General features: G+C 35.0%; 1 protein-coding gene across 1 annotated transcript in view; it reads left to right on the forward strand.

Annotated features, from left to right (window-relative positions):
• Window positions 1-20,564, forward strand: part of CFAP47 (cilia and flagella associated protein 47) — a 478,944-nt gene that overhangs the window by 353,399 nt on the left and 104,981 nt on the right. Inside the window, exons 52-56 of the mRNA XM_048213784.2 lie at window positions 3,180-3,355; window positions 3,956-4,063; window positions 12,759-12,867; window positions 15,674-15,778; window positions 19,162-19,318. Of these exons, the coding sequence (XP_048069741.1) occupies window positions 3,180-3,355; window positions 3,956-4,063; window positions 12,759-12,867; window positions 15,674-15,778; window positions 19,162-19,318 (655 nt within the window). The remainder of the gene's footprint in view (window positions 1-3,179; window positions 3,356-3,955; window positions 4,064-12,758; window positions 12,868-15,673; window positions 15,779-19,161; window positions 19,319-20,564) is intronic.

The raw sequence follows: 20,564 nt of genomic DNA on the forward strand, positions 1-20,564 counted from the left end.
GACCATATAAAGACAAAAGACAAAAAAAAAGGTCACTATCTCCATTGAATTTCAAAAACAAAATCAGTCCTAATTGATATACATTTAATTCTAAAATGGGGAGAGAGTTATTCTTATAACTGAGTGATTTCATTCTTATAAAACCACTTATCAAGGTGGAAGAACACGCCATTGACAAGACATACACTAGCCAGATATTTCACACCTTTTATATAGAGAGTGTAGTCACAGAAATTCAGCTGGCTTTATTCTTCCTATTGATTGAGAGTTATTTGTCATAAAATGGAATGGGGGTGGCAGGATGCCTTAGACAATAAGACTATTAACCATTTTCGCAGATGACTTGTTTATACAGTGTTTCATGTTTTGAAAATAGTTATGTATTTTTGGGTTATATAGCTAACACAAAGGAGGTATTTCAAGAATAAACTTACAAATTTGGATCATCTCATCAAATGATGAATGACAAAAATCTCTTAAACTTACTGAGTGCATGAAATATTTAAAGAAATACCTAATTTTTATGGCCTTAAGAAATAGTTAGAAAATTAATCTTGTCTAAATTAATTTTGACAGTATTTTGGCGGATGTATATTTAAAAGAGATTATTCATACAATACTATATTTTAAAGGTGTAATTTAGCGGTTTTTATCTATTTAAACTTAAAATATTCAAATTATAATGAAAGTTAGAAATTATTTTTTATAATATTGTAGTTAAATTTGACATGTATTTTACCGGACTAGAAATACAGCACTCTTAATTAATTGGAAACTTAAAGCTTTTTACTATAATGAAACATTCATTTCTATTGAGTCTATTGCTGGTTTTGAGGCCCTAGAGAATTCCATTGCAGGCTTTCCCTAGAGACTGCAGTACTGCTTTGGTGCAGGTAGTTCGAAGCAATTAACGATTGCTCTCTGGAAGGCTGCTCAATTTTGAGGGGGTGTCCAGACCTACGGGAAAAGAGGGAAGTGATTCAGTAGGGATATTTGCCATGGATGTGTCAAAGAGAGGCTGTTACACAAGTGCCCCAGAGCTGCCATCCTCATTTTCATCTCTTAAGCTTCGGCCAACCATAGAATGTAGCACATTTGTAACACTAGGGCGCGCTTCTGTTATATGGCTTCTAGTTCGCAGCGATGACAGTAGATTGAAAGTGGTTTTGTTTTACTTTGTGTTCAAAGTCTATATGTGATGAGACATAAAGCAATTCGATATTCCAGTACTTCATTCCTCTTTAGACTAGAGTTTTTCAATGTATAGGTCTCAAAAAAATGTGAGTGGTTCAAAACAAGTATTATTTTTTTTTTTAGGAAGTAGAATAGAACAAAAGAGAACAGAAGACATCAGAGAATGTTACATGTGGGAAGAGTAGGGATTGTTTTGTGAATCTTTTTATTCAGTGGAATGTGTATGTGGGCCAGGTCGTGGTGTAAAATGAATTACTCTAGGTTGTGATGAAAACATTTTGAAAATCGCTGGTTTAGATCCTACTATTTTTACTTCTGTGAAAAATAAGCTACAGCATTGTTTTAAACTGACAGTAACCTTCTCTGAGAACTATCTGAGTAAAAGACCAGGACAAATGTGTAGTCCAAAGACACCTCATTTCAGTTTTCTGTCTAAAGAACTGGACAAAGTTTCTAGGCCAATATATGGTTGTTTATATTTGTTATCCTGGCATATGGTTTAATGTTGATTTGTTTGACCCTTAGAAACTTCCAAGGAGGCTAAATTCTGGAAGTCTCATGAAATACTTCAGATTGCCTAGGAAATGATAAACTCTGTGACATAATGTCATTATTCGGTTTTTTTCAATTTATATTTTTATTTTTCCTTCTCTAATTATGAACATTAGTTATTTTACTATAGCAATTTAAATGCCCACATATTTTAGAAATCCATGATTCTAATATCTCCTGAAACTATTGTAGATAGCCTTTTTCCAATGCATTTATAATTAAATCTGATTTGTAATAAATGATATCATGATTTAATTGTAAATTTGTAGATATTCTTGTTTTTCATCTCTCCTTACCAGATGTTGTTCGCCACACTCAATGCTATTTCCATTCCCCTAAAACGTAACATTTATCCACTCGTTTATTTATATATCGGTAATCAATAAATGTTCATTCCTTGGGTGAAGCTGTAATGTCTATCTTGAAGATATTTTTTGTGAATAACTCTCTTCCCATTACCACCTGTCCCTACCAGCTTAGTATCGAGGTGGTTTTTGCCGTTTCTGTAATATGATAAGTTTCAAAATACCTCCAAGTCCTAAAGTACGTCCATTACCAAGCTTTGAATTATGACTGAAATGCTAACATTTTCCATTTCATTAGGTTAAGGCATTATAGACAACTCGTCTTTGTTTAAGACTGAGATATGTCCTGTCTATTAATCACCTTTAACACTTTTTTTTTCAATTAATGGCTTTTACTACAGTGGAGATCATGGCTGTAATGGAATGAAATATAACTCATTAGCCAGAATGGGTCAGACCGGGGATCAAGAAATGTCTTGGAACCTGAAGAGTGCCTTCCAGGGCTGAGTGGATATAGCTAGGGGAGGCAGGACAGGAGAAACCAGAATGGAAGGAAAGAATCTAAACAAGAAGGTAGTGGTATTATCAGCATAATTTGTCTTCTTAGTTCAGCTTTTCCCTAGCACTTGATGCTGATATACAGGGGTACTTAACATGTGTCCTCTGGATCAGCAGAACTTTTGAGAAATACATACCATCAGGCCCCATCCCAGAGCTACTGAATCAGAGTCTTTGGGGCAGGGGGCCAGTAATTTATTTTTTAGCAACCTCTGCAGATGATTCTTATGCATTTTAAAGTTTGAGTACCACAGCTAGAGAAAACATTGACAAATGGACCTCATGGTAATAATGATATTGAAGAAAACTGTATTTTAAATGTAATTTTACACTTTCCTTAGCATTTAGCTAGATGGATGTCTTGGAGTATTTGTTGTTGAAAAAAATACCATTTACCAAGACGAGTCAAGAAAAACATACAAGAGATTAAAAGTAAGTGAGATATATTTAATAGTGGATCAAAGAGAAAAATAAAACAAATGGCCTTTTCTTTGCATTTGCTTTTATAGAACAATGACTCACTCTATGCTGACACTAACAGCTGATTATATATTTGCTCTGTAATTCTAGGAGAGCATTTACATTGAAATACCTCTCTCTAATCCAAAAAAGAGAATGCTTCACTTAGATGTGCAGTTTTCCAATGCTGCCCTTAATGGACTCAAGGAACTTACACTGCCTCCGCTAGAATGTATCAGCTATGTCGTACAGTATTCTCCAGCGACTACAGGCTGTAGAGATGAAAGGTATGGTTTGAGTGTGGCGTTTTATTTTATTGTTGATCCTTTGAAATAAAGCCTTCAAAATGATTTTAAGTGACTTGTTCAAGTCTGCTCAAATAAAAGATGACAGAGGTGAGATAGCAGCCCAGTTATAATTTTATTTATTTTTTTTCCAGTTATACTTTTAGACTGTCACAGGTTCTGTTTCCCCCAAAAGTGAGTACATGCTGATAAAGGAAGGTCTCCAGAGTTGCATGTCACTTGATAGCCTTCACATGAAAATATACATGGGTTTAATTCAATGAACTAAATTGGATTTAATCACAGGAAACAGGACTTTCCTTGTTATTGCTCCTGCAAGACATTTGAATTCATTAACGTTGAAATATTTTTCATTCATTCAACAGGTATTTATTAAACAGATATTAATGGTGACACTTTTTCTGAATAACGAAGTGATCTTCTCACCAAAAACTTAATAATACATCTAAAACAATAGTAGAATGTATCACAGAGCAGTTGTCAAATATTGTATTTGAAACCACCTGTTGAGGATTTTTTTCTGCCAATTTTATTACACAAACTAAAACCACTGACAAGATTTTGTATATTTTTCTCCACCAGCGTTATTTTTCAGCCTGATGTGGCTCTCGAGTTCTGGTATTTACTGAGATTAACTACTGAATTACCGAAACCAACCATAATACCAGAAATACAATGTGACCTTGGAAAGTAAGTTCTATTTAATAGATAAAATTATTTCATAGAAGCAAAAAAGTTTATCTAAAAGAATATTATCGTAATCTACTTAATCTTTTTTGATAAGACATAAATATATTTTTAGTAATCGATTTTCTTTCCCAGGGAAGGTTGGATATTTAAACTACCCCCATGGAAAACTTACATGAAAGAAAAAACAACTTAGTAAGGAAAGGCTTTTATTCAAAATGACTATTGCAAGGGAGAGAAAGGGACTATTGAAATAGTTGGAGAAATTAGATCGCAGAAACCTGCAAGCGTCTCAAAAAATCAAACAGGAAAAGTTAAAGGTGGGACAAGAAGAGATAAGCAGACTCTTGGGAGGGAAAGCCGGACAAGGAAAGGAAAACGACTGGTGGCGACTGATAGGAAAAGAGTCGCCGTGTGGTAAGCTGATTCCCAGGAGAAGCCAAGGAAGGAGGCATGTTCCACTTTATTTGTGCTTGCTCAGGCTTGGGGACAAGCCAAGCTCAGGGGCCCATAGGAAACATAGAAGGCTGACTAAAGTTGGGTCAAGGCAAAGCAGGGGGTCAGCAATGGACAGTGGAGAATACTTGGTCACTTGGCTAAAACCATGTGCCCTTGAGATATAGGACCATTTACATTTACGTGGTTACACTCTTATTACATGTCTCGTACCAGGTTCGATGCTAGTACATGGGGGTAACCAAATCACAATTCCAACTTTTATTGTTTTTTAAGAGTTATTTATTTATTTGAGAGAGAGCGATCACGAACAGGGGAGCGGCAAAGGGAGAGGGATAGAAGCAGACTCTCTGCTGAGTGAGGAGCCTGACATGGGGCTCACGCTCAAGACCCTGAGATCGTGACCTGAGCTGAAACCAAGAGTCAGGCACTCAACCAGCCGAGCCACCCAGGCGCCCCCACAATTCCTACTTTTATTTTTATTGATTGATTGATTTTTAATAACTCTATAGAGATTACATTTTATTGAGGAATGGAAATCCAATATGAAACAAATAGAATTATAGTATTAATGAATTCTAAATAGTTTATGGGTCTCAGATCAGAGTTATATAAAGCTCAAGGTGACATTTATTTATTTTTTTAGTGAGCAGTTTTGATTATTATGTCAGATACAATTGAAAACATGCTTCCATAAATTACTATAGAATAATTCCATATAAAGGTGAAGTAATCCCTCATAGCTTATAATAAAGGTCCTTATTAAATCAAATATTCTTGAAATCATTTGGTTTCTAATATGTGTCAAATGCATTCATTATCATCATCTCAGGGTCACAATTTTTTTCACTCAGGATGGGGATTTTTGAGCCATATCATCTTGAAAGGAAGTTCTAGATTCAAAAGTTACTATATTGTTCACAGATATAAACTACATGAATGTTTTTTAAGACTAACATGCCTATGAGCAGGATTTGCCTCAGTTTCAAATGGGGTAACTGAGGTTTACAGATGCTAAGTGATTTGCCCTAGGTCACTAAATGTAGGAAAGAGACTAAGGAGAATGTTCTTGTATACAATTTTCCAGATTCAAACTAGTGGATCTATGTAGAAAATCCAATGGAAATTCAAAGATTTGCCCTACAAACCTTTAAAAGATAATAATCTTGAAACAAATAAATAGCATTTGCTAATATAAAAACATGCCAAAGTCTGTACATTCTCTAGCGGAAATATCCTTTGTCCTCTTTCCTGCTTCATATTGCAGTAGCATACATGACTGTGTTAACAAACTTAACAAAGGGTGATTAGGAGATATGTGGGTCTGCAAGAGGGTTTGGTGCAATCTTAATTCAAACAAAATACAGCATGTTAGGCCTGAAGGCAAACCTAAAATTCCCTGGAACTACTATATGTAAAAGAAACAATAAAAATAAAAACATGAAGGGCTTTTAATTAAATATAACTTATAGTATTGGGCTGATTTTAATGGCACAATAGATCCTCCAGTATTCTTGTTTTTGTTGCCATTGCAACTTGTCTTTCCTGCATTTCAGTCACCACTGACTAATGAAACTTTAGGTCTTGGATTTTTTTTGTCCAAAGGACAATACACAATTCATACTATTAAAGAGCATGTGTTCTAGTGGGCAAATCAGTACCTCTTTGTTAATTTCTCTCCCTTAGCACTCCAGAAGAGTATTGAATTCTCCCAGTGCCAGATCTGCGCTAAATAAATCTGTAGCAAGTGATTTATTAAGGTAGTGGTCTCATTAAAACGATCAGTGAAAGACTAGGGGAAGCAGGAGAAGAAAAGGGAAGAAGCTAAGCAAGGGTGTGATTGCAGGTACAGTCCCAGACTATCTGATCCTGCAGAGAGCTGTGTAGCATAAATCACATCTCAGAGTTTATCCGGTCTTGATGCAAAGATGCTTGGCTTTTGACTTCCCATACTAGTCACTATAAGCTTCTTTGGGAAGAGGTATAAACTCCCAGGCACTTCTGTCTGTACAGTGGAGGAGGCCGCAGGACCCAAGGGCAATCATCTGACGGCCTCAGATGGAAGATGAACAGCAAGCATGTAGAAGGTGGGGTCTGAGGGTAGTGAGTGAACTGGGAAAAATCTTCTAGGGGAACTGGGTAGGGTGCCAGCAGTGTCTGCTTTAACTTACTAACAAACTTATTTCTAGTTTTCTATTTATTCTTGTTTTAAAAATATACTAATGTGTGAAAACTTATATATGTATAGAAAATTATTAACAGATATAATACACTTATGTGAAAATATTTAGCACAACCAGTTTTACAGTCATGGGTTTTTTTTTCATTCCACTAAAAGGTGCTCACCTTTTCTCTTTCTTTTTGAGTTCTTGTTACTTTTGGTCATGTTGTTCTAAAGCATAATTTCTTTTTATCTGAGTCATACTGTATATAATTAAAAGTTGCATAATATTAATAGATGTTTGATAGTAACTACTTTATTAGCCGGCCTTATTCTGGATCCTGATCCTCTTTGGAAGTTTGCATGGCTGTTAATTGTGTCCAATGTCTTTAAAATGTTTGATAAATTGGTGTGGCTTTATTTTCATACATTTTTCTAGGTAGTTGGGGTCTCTTTCCATATGAAACACATGACTTTCAGTTTCTGGAAGTCTCAAATTATCCCATCTATTTTCTCTCTTCCTACAACATCTATGTTTTAGTTTTAGAAGTTGGGGGCTATTTAAATTTTCATATTTTTTTGGTCTTTTTTTTTTTTTTTAACCAACATCTGTGCTTTTGCATTCAGATAGATTACCTGAATTTATGTTCCGTTCTTTCTGTTGAATTTTCATGTCAGCTATCAACATCCAACACCATTTTTGTTGTTGTTTGGATGTTTCTTTTACCTATTTTTGTTTTTTTTTTTTAAATTATAATGTTCTGTTCTTATTTCATGTTGGTAATTTTTTTTCTGATATGCTTAAGATATGAATGGTCATTTTAAGAGGTCATGGTTGTTGTCTTTGATTATAAATTTTGTTGTCCTTTTTTCCTACTCAAAACTTTACTTGTTTTGCTCATATTTAAAGATGTATTTATTGGCACTGGAGGAGATAATGCTAAGTGAAATAAGTCAAGCAGAGAAAGACAACTATCATATGATTTCTCTCATCTGTGGAACATCAGAACTAGGAAGATCGGTAGGGGAAGAAAGGGATAAAGAAGGGGGGGGTAATCAAAAGGGGGAATGAAGCATGGGAGACTATGGACTATGAGAAACAAACTGAGGGCTTCAGAGGGGAGGGGGGTGGGGGAATGGGATAGGCCGGTGATGGGTAGTAAGGAGGGCACGTATTGCGTGGTGCACTGGGTGTTATACGCAACTAATGAATCATCGAGCTTTACATCGGAAACCGGGGATGTACTGTATGGTGACTAACACAATATAATAAAAAATCATTAATTAAAAAAAAATAAATAAAGATGTATTTATTTAATTGAGAAAGAGGGGGAGGAGGGGCAGAGGGAAAGAGAGAATCTCAGGCAGACTCCCTGCTGAGTGCAGAGCCCAATGGGGTCTCAGACTCACGACACTGAGATCATGACCTGAGTCAAAATCAGGAGTTGGACACTTAACCCACCGAGCCACCCAGGCTCCCCTCGCTCATATTTGAATGTGAGGCTGTAAAATGATAGTCAGGACTTATTGACCCATTCGTGTTGTTCTTTGTGGCATTCTTCATTTATTTTCATTGCTGCAAAAAAAGTACTTTTTATTGTTGATCGACTTGGGTTTTTTTTTCCCCCAGTTTGACAAATTATGAAACATGTTGTTTATAACATTATATATGCTTTTGTTGCACATTTGTGCTCATTTCTATTGGGTACAAACATAGGAATGCAATATCACTTTAATTTAGTGTATAACAACAAACAGTTCAAAACTGGTTGTACTTCTTTACACTCCACTGGCCATTTATGAATTGTAGTTGCTTCACATCCTCAAGAACGTGGGTATTATAAGACTAATTTTAACCATTGTGATGTGTGTAAAGTGGTATGTCAATGTACTTTTATTTTTTTAAGATTTTTTTTAAAAAGATTTGTTTGTTTATTTACTTGGGAGGGGGAGAGGGAGAGAGCAGGGGAGGGGCAGAGAAAGAGGGAGAAAGAGAGCCCCAACAGACTCTGCATTGAGCTTAGAGCCCGATGCGGAGCTTGTTCCCATGACCCTGAGATCATGGAACTGAAATCAAGAGTCAGAGCCTAACTGAGCCACCCAGGCACCCCTTCAGATTTTGTTTTTGAGTAATCTCTACACCCAACATGGGGCTCAAACTCACGACCCTGAGATCAAGAGTCACACACTCTTCTGACTGAGCCAGACAGGCACTCCTATGTCAATGTACTTTTCTTTTCTTTTTCTTTCTTTCTTTTTCTTTCTTTCTTTCTTTCTTTCTTTCTTTCTTTCTTTCTTTCTTTCTTTCTTCTTTTCTTCCTTTCTTTCTTTCTTTCTTTTTTTCTTTTTTAGTATGTTCAGTTAGCCACTGTATAGTGCATGTCAGTGTACTTTTAATTTACATTTCTCTCATGACTAATGAAGTTGAGCACCTGCCATATGTTTGAAATTTTTGTTCGTGTCCCTTGACCATTTTACTATTAGTTTGTATTTTCCTTTATATCATAGTTCTTTATATATATTGGCTATAAGCCTTTGTGGGTTATATATGTTGCAAATACCTTTTCTTATCTTGTGAATTTCCTTTTCAGTCTCTTAATGGAGTCTTTTAACGACATTACATTCTGAATTTTAATGTAGTTTATCAGCCTTTTTGTTTTCTCCAGTTCTTCCATTTTCCAACATCATTAAGAACTTCTATGTTATTTCTCAAAAAATACATTGTCTGTACCTCTCATATTTAGATCCACAATGTACCTGAAATTGATATCTGTGTGTGATGTCAGAGAAACGTCAGTTAGGAGATCATGACACTAATTCAGGACCAAGATGATAGCAGGTTGGACCAGAGGATTGCCAGTGAGTGTGAAGAGAAGTGTTCAGTTATGGTTTATTTTTTAAAGTAGAGCTAATGAGTTTTGCTAACTACTAATATTTGAGGCATAAGGAAAACAGCAGGACATGGATGACACTAACATTTTTGACCTGAGCAATTGGAACTAAAGATGTGACATTAACTGAGATAGAGAAGACTAGAAGAAAAGCTGGTTTGAGGGTAGGTATCAAGAGCTCAGCTTAGGACCTGTAAATTTGAAGTTTCTATTCAACATCTGAATGATGAGTAGGAAGTTTGAGAAAAAGCCTAGAGTACAGCAGAAATATTCATGTTGGAGATACATTATTTAGTTGTTCCCAGCTTAATGTCAAGTATAAGCAGAGACGAGTAGAGTAAGTAGTCAGACTCTGCACTTTTAAGTCAGAGACAGACTTAATTATAATCTGATTTGCTTTACAGATTAATATTAATGAGTTTCAGAATGGTAGTGGTCACTTACTAAATAATTTGCAACTCGAAATTAATTGAATTCAGTAACCCCATGAACCTTTACATATCGGAGGCATTTTTTGTTTTATCCTTTTATTATTAAGTGCGTTCTTCTTAGTGGTTCATGGTATTTTCTCATTACCGGTATTCGGCACTGTCTTTTTTTTTTTTTTTTATGATTTTATTTATCTATTTAGAGAGAGCACGAGTAGGGGGAGGGTCAGAGGGAGAGGGAGAGAGAGAATCTCAAGTGGACTCTCCACTCAGCACAGAGCCAGACACGGGGCTCAGTCTCACAACCCTGAGATCATGACATGAGCTGAAATCAAGAGTCAGACACTTAACTGACTGAGCCACCCGGGCGTCCTGGCACTGTGTTTTTTTTTAGGGCCTTTTTATTTTGAAAGAGTTTAAGACTCACAAGAAGTTGAAAAAAATAATTCAGAGTTCACACATACACTTCATCCTAGAACTGGTTTTTAAGGTGCTACCACTTGGTTCACATTTAAATTACCTTCTTGGTGCATCTGGGTGGCTCATTTGGGTAAGTGGCTGACTCTTGATTTCAGCACAGGTCATGATCTCAGAATCTTGGCATCGAGCCCCAAATAGGGCTCTGTGCTAGCAGGGAGTCTGCTTCAGGATACTTCTCTCTCCCTCTGCCCCTCCACACACTTGCTCGCTTGCTTGCTCGCTCTCAAAATAAATAAATATTTTTTTAAATTACCTTCTTGTTTTTCATTGATTTGACAAGTAATATTATTTTAATTTTCCCTTGTTATTCTGTATTAGTAAGTTTGAAACAGTCTTGATAAAAAAATATTTTATCGTGACTATTTAGAAATAAGTAACCCAAGGAAAAAGTATAACAACATTTTAAACTCAAGAAATTTAATTTTGTCCCTAAGTAATAAGTAATATGTGCATCAACAATCCTCAGTATACACATTTGTAATTACAAACTTCATTTCTCATTATTGGGAAAACTAGCAATTAAAGAAAAGTTTTATTAGATTCAATTCAATTGAAAAACTTTTTCTGGGTAAACAATGAATCAAGTACCTCTTTAGTTTATATATTTTGCTCCTTGGTCCACTGGCAGTCACAGGCTACATACACTTCTTACTTTTTGTATCTTCGCCCATTTCAAATGTCATCAAGTTATATTAATCTTTGTAATGAAATTGATTTTAATTCCCACAGAGCCTACACTATTTTTCACTTTTTTAGATTCCACATATAAATGAGCACACAGTATTTGTCTTTCTCTCTCTGAGTTATTTCACCTAACATAATGTCCTCTAGGTTTCATCCATGTTGTTGCAAATGTCAGGATTTCCTTCTTTTTTAAGTTTGAGTAATATTTCATTGTGTATTTCATGTTTTATTTATCCATTCATCTGTGGAAGAACATTTAAGTTATTTCCATATCTTGGCAATTGTGAATAATGTTGCAATTAACGTGGGAGTGCAGTTATGTCTTCAAGATACTGATTTCATTAATTTTGGATATATACCCAATAATTGGTGTATACCCAATAGTTGGGATCCAATTGTTGGATCATATAGTAGTTTTATTTTTTTAATTTTTTGAGGAACCCTTCTCTATTGTTTGCCATAGTGGCTGTACCAATTTACATTCCCATCAGTGGTGTACCAGTGTTCCATTTTCTCCATATCCTTCCCAACACTTATTGTTTTTTTAAATGACAGCCATCCTAACAGCTGTGAGGTGGTATCTCAGTGTGGTTTTACTTTGCATTTCTACAGGATGACAGTTTTCATGCTATACATCAAAAGGTATTAGAAATGATGGTAGAATGAAGATTATGAATCCTCTTGATTATTCTTTCCTTTGAGTGTAAATACCAGCCACATTTTTTTCTTTTTCTTTTTCTTTTTCTTTCTTTCTTTCTTTCTTTCTTTCTTTCTTTCTTTCTTTTCTTTTCTTTTTTTTTGTATTACTCATCATTGGTTTGGATCTTTTCAATGTAATGGACAGAACTTTGTGAATTTATTACTCATTGTTATTATTTCCAGACTATGTTAACTTTTTTGCCTGAATTTAGCAGTTACAAAATGATGAGTAAATATTGCTCCTAAAACGGGGATATACTCCACTATCCAGTGTGGAATAACATTTGGTCTCAAAAATAGAAAATCAAGGACTAATTTTAGCAAAATGTCATTAGTTCGTGCATGATTATTTTTATTTTGAAACTCACACAAGTCATTGTATTAGTTTCCTAAACCTGTCATAACAAGTACCACACCCTGGGTGGCTTAAAACAACAGAAACATATTGTCTCACAGTTCTGGAGGCTAGAAATTTGAAGTCCAATTTTCAGCAGGACCGTGTTCCGTCTGAAACCAGGGAGAGAGAATGCTTCCTTTCCTCTTGTGGCTTCTAGTGCTTACCAGCAGTCCTTGGTACTCCTTGACTTAGAGGCGCGTCACTCCACTCTCTACCTCCGTTGCCCTGTGGTCATCTTCTCATGTGTCTACACACTATATTCTTATAAGGACACCAGTCCTAAGGGATTAAGGGCCACCCTACTCCAGTATGATCGCATCTTCACTAATTACATCTGCAGTGACCCTCTTTCCAAATAAGGTCACATTCTGAGGTATTGGGAGTTGGAACTTAAATATATCTTTTTTGGACATGCAGTTCAACCCATGGCAGTCCTCAGGTTTATAGAATTATCATTGTACAAGCTTATGAACAAGTTTACTCACTTCATTTTTCTTTCCAGGTATGTCACTCAGATCATTCCTTTAATTAATCCTACACATGAGACCTTAGAATTGCAAGCAACAAACAGTAATCCTGAAAATTTTGTCTTGGATGTTAACAGATCATCAGTAAGTACATTTGGAAAGCCAAGTAACCTACCACTACTGGAGCGTTTTTCAATACTGATTTTGAGACATCATGGAGTATTATCATGTTTTATTAATAAGGTTTCAAATGCTTTAAATTTAAAAATAGAATTTATATACATATATATCTCTCCCCCATTTTAATTGATCAAAGAAACCAATAATGTGTTCATCTAAATTTTTAAAATTCTATATGCTAGTATCATACTCATTATCACCGGCCTCTTAAATAAACCGGTTGTGCTTTATTTCTGACCATTTTAGTAATCAGATTTAGAAATCATTTCCCAGTAGTATGATATTGACTCAGCAATCTTTCTGTGTTTCCAGGGTTCCAAGAGGCTAGTTCCTTCCAGCACTTGATGAGTTCCTGCCCATCACCTGTCCCCCACTCCCAAACAATGTGAACAACTCTGACCCTCTCTCCTTTCTCTACCCCATTTTCTAATTCCTTGGTCCCTAGCAGAGACTAGAACCAGTCAATGGGCCCCAGTCACTTTTCTCCTCCCACAAGTAACAAAACAAGATCTGAAGTTTTAGCATCAATATCTTTGTTTCAAAGCATATGATACCAAATACGTTCAGTGCGTACCAAAATCATGCAGGTAAACTTCAAAATGGTAATTGTGATAGATTATTTTCTTCAGAGGATCTCACCATCAATCATGAAGCCCTGTTAAGTAGATATAGTATTTAAATAAAGGCTTTTACTATTTGCTGTTAATGATTGTTCAAGAAATCTATAACGTGATTTCATTTGTATCTTAATACCTATCTCCTGTCAATGACTGGTTGCCACTTAATAATATTATGATATGAAATTAGTTCTTAACTGCCATAATGTGTCAAATTAGATATCACTAAGTATTATATAGCTAACACCACTTTCTAATGAGGAATTTCAGTTATTTGTAAACTATATCCTGACCACCATATTTTGTTTAATTTATGGAAAATACAGTGTTAAGTAATACAAGCATGTGTGTACATTTTAGTATAGTTACTCTAAGATTAAACTATATATACAATTGTGTATATAACATTGTGTATATAGTTTAATTAATCTTAGTGCTTAATAATAATGCTCTGTATTATTATATATGCTTGTGCATATATAAGCACAAATTTATACCTTCTATTTTGGTTCTTATGTTAATGATTTGCTACGTTTGTCTTCTTTCTCTTACATTTCTTACTGTTCAGTCTGAAGGTGAGTTGTGGGCATAATGCTATTTCAACACTAAATACTTCAGATTATACTTCTTAATAGCACAATTAATCTCCCGCATCATCTAGTATCCTGTCCAAATTAAAGTTTACTCAGTTGTCCCGATAATCTTTCTCTCTTCAACTAAGATCCAGTGTAAACTCACATATTGGAATTGGTTATTATGATGACGCTTGTAATTAAATGTTCGCAAGTTTCCAAAAGGTCCTATATGTAACATATTATCTATATCCCATTACATTAAACCAGTACATTTGCTGCAGATAAATTCCAACCAATAGTGTTTATCTTCCTTTCCTTGAAACCATGGGATTTTTCAGTGAATTTTAGGTGAAAATAAAGGAATTTTATTGAGTTACTGTTTGGTTATATATACTGCCTCAAGCTGCACCACGTGCTTCTGACATATATTTAAGGAAGAGGAATTTGAGACCAGAGAGGCTAACATACTTAAACCATGTGGGTAGTAAGTGGTACAACTAGAATTAAAATGCAAGTTAATATAGTAGTATATGATTTTTCCAATGAAATAGATGATTTCCTTATATCTATCTATCTAGAGAACTTTTTTCGTATTTGCTAAATTGAAGGAATATATGAGATACAACTTTTCTTATTTTTTTTTGCTAAGGTTGATATTGAAATTAATTTATATTCCTTATGTGTGCATAAACTTAAGTGATTAACTATCAGAGGGAGAGGCAGCCTGAGATAAAAATATTTGCTATAGATAAACCACACTTATATATAGTTAAGGAGGTGACTGTTCTAAATATAACAATAAACTGTATTTCATGTCATTACCAGAACATTATTAAGCACTAAGTGCTACATTCTACAAGGATTTGAATGACACTGCTATATTGCAGTTTTATATTTTCAAAAGTGATCTGGCAAAATACAGTAGTGAAAAAAATAAACGTACTTTTCAGACATATGCCTTTTCATTTCTGTAAGCGTTGATGTTAAATATTATATTATTCACAGTATAGCATTTTGATGGAGTTGCTGGCTTCTTTCACAATCTTTAAAGAGGTAACTCATTCTAATACTGTTTAGACTCAAGTTATTCTAACAGGTCACACCTTGTATGTAATAGGACAAAAAGGAACACTTCATTGTATACTAAAGAAGCCTTCCTTACATCTATGCTTACAATCAGTTTATCTCTTTTGACATCACTAGGGCTACAAGTTAGGTTCCCAGTGGTTTCACATGTATCTTGGGACGATCGATAAGCTATGGATTCTTTAAAAAATGTGTATTTTCTTATTTGGGGTTCTTATTCAGCTTTAAAAATTAATCCTGATTTCCTTTTATAAAGTGAGTAACTCCATGTGGTCATTGTCTGAGGGAAGAGCATGGGGTAAACATTACTAAACACTGCTTACCATGGCCATTATACCAGTCTTCACCAAGCAGATATACTAAGAATGGGTAACAATACAAGGTAACACACCAATCACACGAAAGTCAACCTGGCTTATACCTAGCATGCAAAGATCCTGACTCAAACAAAAGCATTGATTTTTTTTTTTCTCTCTCTCTGAATTTACACAGCTGACCGTACCTCCTCACTCCATCAACGAAGTATCTGTTCACTTTTTTCCTTCGGCTCTTGGAAGAACTGGTCATCAAGTTTCTATCGTCTTCTCCTGTACTCAGGTATAATAGAGTATTCTTAGACCAAGTCAAGTTCATTAAGTTTCAAAATAAATAAATAAGTAAATCTAATTCATTCACTGACATATTTTGCAAGCAAAACAAGTTCATTGTAAATTATTAATTAAATGAACTTTTGGAAATACGGTGTACATTGTGCATGTGAAGGCATCTATAGAAGGCATTTTTAAATCCTTAGGTTACTTGAATGAAGGAGAATGTACAACCAGATTTAAAATATAGGTATTTTAATGGAAATGCCACTTTGCTGCATTTATGTTAATTTTCTGGCTTGTTTACTTGTATTTTCATGAACTTAAAGTAGAAAATGTGGTCTTGCAAATGTTGTATTATTTTTTCATTGTATTTCATCTGTACGGTGTTACTGATTAATAATAATTTTTTAAAAGCAACAATAGTTCAGGGACGCCTGGGTGGCCCAGTTGGTTAAGCATCAGGTTTCAGCTCAGGTCATGATCTCAGGGTCATGAGATCAAGCCCCACATTGGTCTCTGCACTCGTGCAGAGTCTGCTTGAGATTCTCTCCCTCTGCCCCTCATCCCCTTTCTACTTTCTCTCTCTCAAATAAATATCTTTTAAAAAATAAATAAAAAATAAAAACAATAATAACTAATAAATTTTTTAAGCATCTCTAAACTTGCTACTTGCCATTCTAAGAATTCTATCAACTCATTCTTACCACAGTCCTGTGGTGGAAATATCAATCCCATTTTATGAATCAGGAAACAGACACAAAGAAATTAAGGTCAGGCAGCTAGTAAGAGGTTTAACTCAGACCCGAACCCAGGATGTGTGACTTCAACTTGTCTTCTTGACTGTTTTTGCAGCTACCTACAGACTATTATAACTGTCTTACTGCCAGTGAAACTTTTACATAACTTTTGACAATTATTATTACTTTTTATTTCTTCAAGTGTTATAAGGAAGAATGTAAATGGAGATATGTGCTTTAAATCCTACAGGACACCAAAGAGCTTACAAAACCCTGCCACCTGAGAGGCAGTCGAATCAAATATAATATGGGGGACCCCATGTCAGTGTAAGACCTGTGGGTGACTGGAGTATCCTCTTTTCCAAGAAATGTGTAATTTACCTGCAGAAGGAAAAAATTTGAGGCTATTAAATTTCTTACATGATGACTGACTTTTATATAAACTGAAGCAATGCTCTGGAAGTATCCTTGATTCTCAAAAATATTAAAGAATAAAAAACAATAATCCTTTTCATACAAAAGAGGTAAAGTATAGTAGAGATTATTTCCTTCTACAAAAATAATTTTAACAAGGCAGATCTTTTTTTAAAAGATTTATTTATTTTAGAAAGGGAGCACAAGCAGGGGAGAGCAGAGGGAAAGGGAGAGAATCTCAAGCAGATTCCCCACTGAGTGTGGAGCCCATTGTGGTTCTCCATGTGGGGCTCACACGGGGCTCCACATGGGGCTCCACACGGGGCTTGATCTCACGGCCTTGAGATCATGACCAGAGCTGAAATCAAGAGTTGGAAGCTTAATCGACTGAGCCACCCAGGCGCCCGTGGAATTGGATCTTTAAAGGTTATGCTGTGTCTTCTTTCAAAAAACTTTGGATAAAGGTGGGCTAAAAATGGTACTTTTTTTTTTTCATGGACATGTTTGTTTGGATAATTTTTAATTTCCCTCTCTGAACCCAAGGGGATAATTTAAGCAATGCTAGGGCTGTTGTTGGATACTGGTGTTCATAATGGTGGGATGTAGTTCAATTTAGAAGCTCTTATATTCCAGGCCACTCGTGAAACATGAAAACATGGCCTTCTTGTTTTTGTAGTTTGGCTCATTCCCAGTGGTTTAAAGTAATTTCATTTTTGGGGCACCTGGGTGGCTCAGTCGTTAAGCGTCTGCCTTCGGTTTAGGGCGTGATCCTGGAGTTCTGGGATCGAGCCCCACGTCAGGCTCTTCCACTGTGAGCCTGCTTCTTTCTCTCCCACTCCTCCTGCTTGTGTTCCCTCTCTCACTGGCTGTCTCTCTCTCTCCGTCAAATGAATAAATAAGATCTTTTTTAAAAAAATAAATAAAGTAATTTCATTTTTGTCATCCAGGATTGATTTTTATTAAGTACCCCAAAAAGTAAGTAATTTATGTAAAAAAAAGTTGTTAATGTAATTGAACCCTGATGCTTGATTCCAGTCATTGAATTGTGTGGAGTCAGGTTTGGACATTGTAAGTGAAAATATAGTGCACTTGTATTCTGCTGGTAGAATCTCTCACTGAAAGTAATGCAGTCATTTGAAGAAATATGCAGATAAAACTTACCTTTAATCCTTCCTATGCAGAGACAGCATTTTATAGATTTACTGTCACCACCTGTCCTAGTTTGAAACAATCTTAAAAGTTTTCCTCTTTTATTGGAGGCTTGGACACATCCATGTAGCTTAAAATATTATAAACTAGGTTATTGTTTGTTGGTTTTCACTTTGTGACCTCTTTATTCATCTGGAACATTAGCAAAGTGTTCATTGCAGAACTGAGTCACAGTCTGTTGTACTCTCGGGGGTTTTTATTCTAAATGAACACAAAGGGAACATTTTCAAACAGTGCTTTGCAGGTTTATGAAACCCAGACAAGAACAGTGGCTACCTGCAATCTCCTTCACATAATTTTTGAGCCATTCTTCTCTATCATGTCATAACAGAGCATACACCGTACTAGGCTGTAGGGATAAATAATAAGGCGTGCAGTTGTGCACATTTCCTTTTAATGGGACTTCAATCTGTGCCTCACCATCTTAGCCTTCATGTGATAACTATCTGAATTTCATTTGAAATTCACTCTAGGATTTTGGAAACTTCATGTAGTGTTTAGTATCCAGTTTGCTAGACAGATTGTTTTTTTAAAAAACCTTGAGCAGAAGTACAAGGTTTTCATTAAGATTTCTCCTTTTTGTTGCTATCAATAACCTCAGATATGTTTAACATTTGAGTATTGGTCTTTTGCTCTCTTTTTTTAGTGCAGAAATACATTGAATATTCAATTAAATCAAAAGGAATTTGGAAAAGAAAAGAATGTATAACAATGCATATTAAATATTGACAACAAAATGGTTTTTTTAATAAAGATCCATTTATTTATTTTAGAGAAAGCAGGAGCAGGGGGGAGAGGAAGAGAGAGAGAGAGAGAGGTAGATTCCCCACTGAGCGGAGCCCGTGGGGCTCGATCTCACGACCCAGATATCACAACCTGAGCCGAAATCAAGAGTCAACTGACTAAGCCACCCAGGCACGCTGAAATGTTTCTTATCTACCAAGATTTTTATGCATATTATTTATTAAGCGTTGCAAATAAAATGTATGCAATTAGGATATATATGTCATGAATGTTTATCTTTAAACAGTTTAAAGAATGGATATTCTACCTCTCTGGAGTAGGACTGTTCCCCCAGCCTATAGACATAGAAAGAATAACCACATACCTCCGTCTTCATTCATCTATTATTATACCTTTCCAAAATCCCACCAAGGAAGAAGTTTTGGTCAATATCATATTAACAAGTAAGTTCTTTTTTTATATATATCTCACATATGTTATTTTGTAATTATTAGTCAAACTTATTTTATCACAGAATCAAACCATATTAGAGATAATGGACAATTTAGAGATCTATTAGCTGTTTCAACAGCATTATTGTATAAAAGAGGAAACAAGGTATGAGAGATGAAATATCTTGGCTGAAATCACAACTTATAAATCGTGGAGACAGAATCAGAAATTTGAAATCTATGTATCAAGTCAAGTTCTTCCAATTTTATCTGTAAAGCCAAATATGTAAAGTAATAGATTTGTAAGATTCTTATGACATGAGTCAAATATTCCAATGCTTATTCCTTAAAAGTTTTTAGAAATTCTGGTGTTCTGGTTTTGTTTCATTTCCCTCTTTTTTTTTTTTTATTCTAATTCTTATATAGTTAACATACAGTGTTATATGAGTTTCAGGTGTATAGTATAGCGATTTAATACTTTTATACATCACCCAATATCATCATCATATAAACATAGGGGTGCATGTATCCCTTTCAGTTAGTGTTTTTGTATTTTTGGGGTAAATACCCAGTCGTGTGATTGCTGGATAGTAGGGTACTTCTAACTTTAACTTTTTGATTAACCATACTGTTTTCCACAGTGGATGTACCCTCTTTTCTTTATAAATAGCATATTTGGATTAAATTTTTGGTTCTAACAAAACTTGGGGTTTTTTTCATGTCATATTGAAGATACATGTTTTTAAATTAGATCATGTGGAGTTTCTGATCACTTTCTATTAAAAGACCAAATAATGAAGGTCTGAAAATCAACTCATTATGAGTTTTCTGAAACACATTTTAAATCTAATATTGTACATTACTAATTTTTTCTTTTCAAATATTATTACTATATCTACTAAAATTACTACTACCACCACAATTCATTGTATATAGCTCAATTGTTGGGCCAAAAGGAATTCATACATGTTAAGGTTTTTGATATAAATAACCAACTTGCTCTCCAGGATGGTTATACTGTTGCAGTTTGTGCTGCTATCAGGAGTACTTTACAGACATTACCTCTTTTCCTGAACCTTGTATTTTATCATGATTGCCAATGACTATTTTGATTAATGCTGAAGCTGGACACTATCATTTACCTGTTGAAGTTTTCATCTTTCCTGATCATCTCCTGCTCTTGGTATAAAATAATTAAGTAAAAATTAAGAACATAATATCATCTAATGTATAATTCCCTTGTGAAGGCTTTGGCTGT

This window comes from Ursus arctos, chromosome X (genome assembly GCF_023065955.2).
Source record: "Ursus arctos isolate Adak ecotype North America chromosome X, UrsArc2.0, whole genome shotgun sequence".
Taxonomy (NCBI): domain Eukaryota; kingdom Metazoa; phylum Chordata; class Mammalia; order Carnivora; family Ursidae; genus Ursus; species Ursus arctos.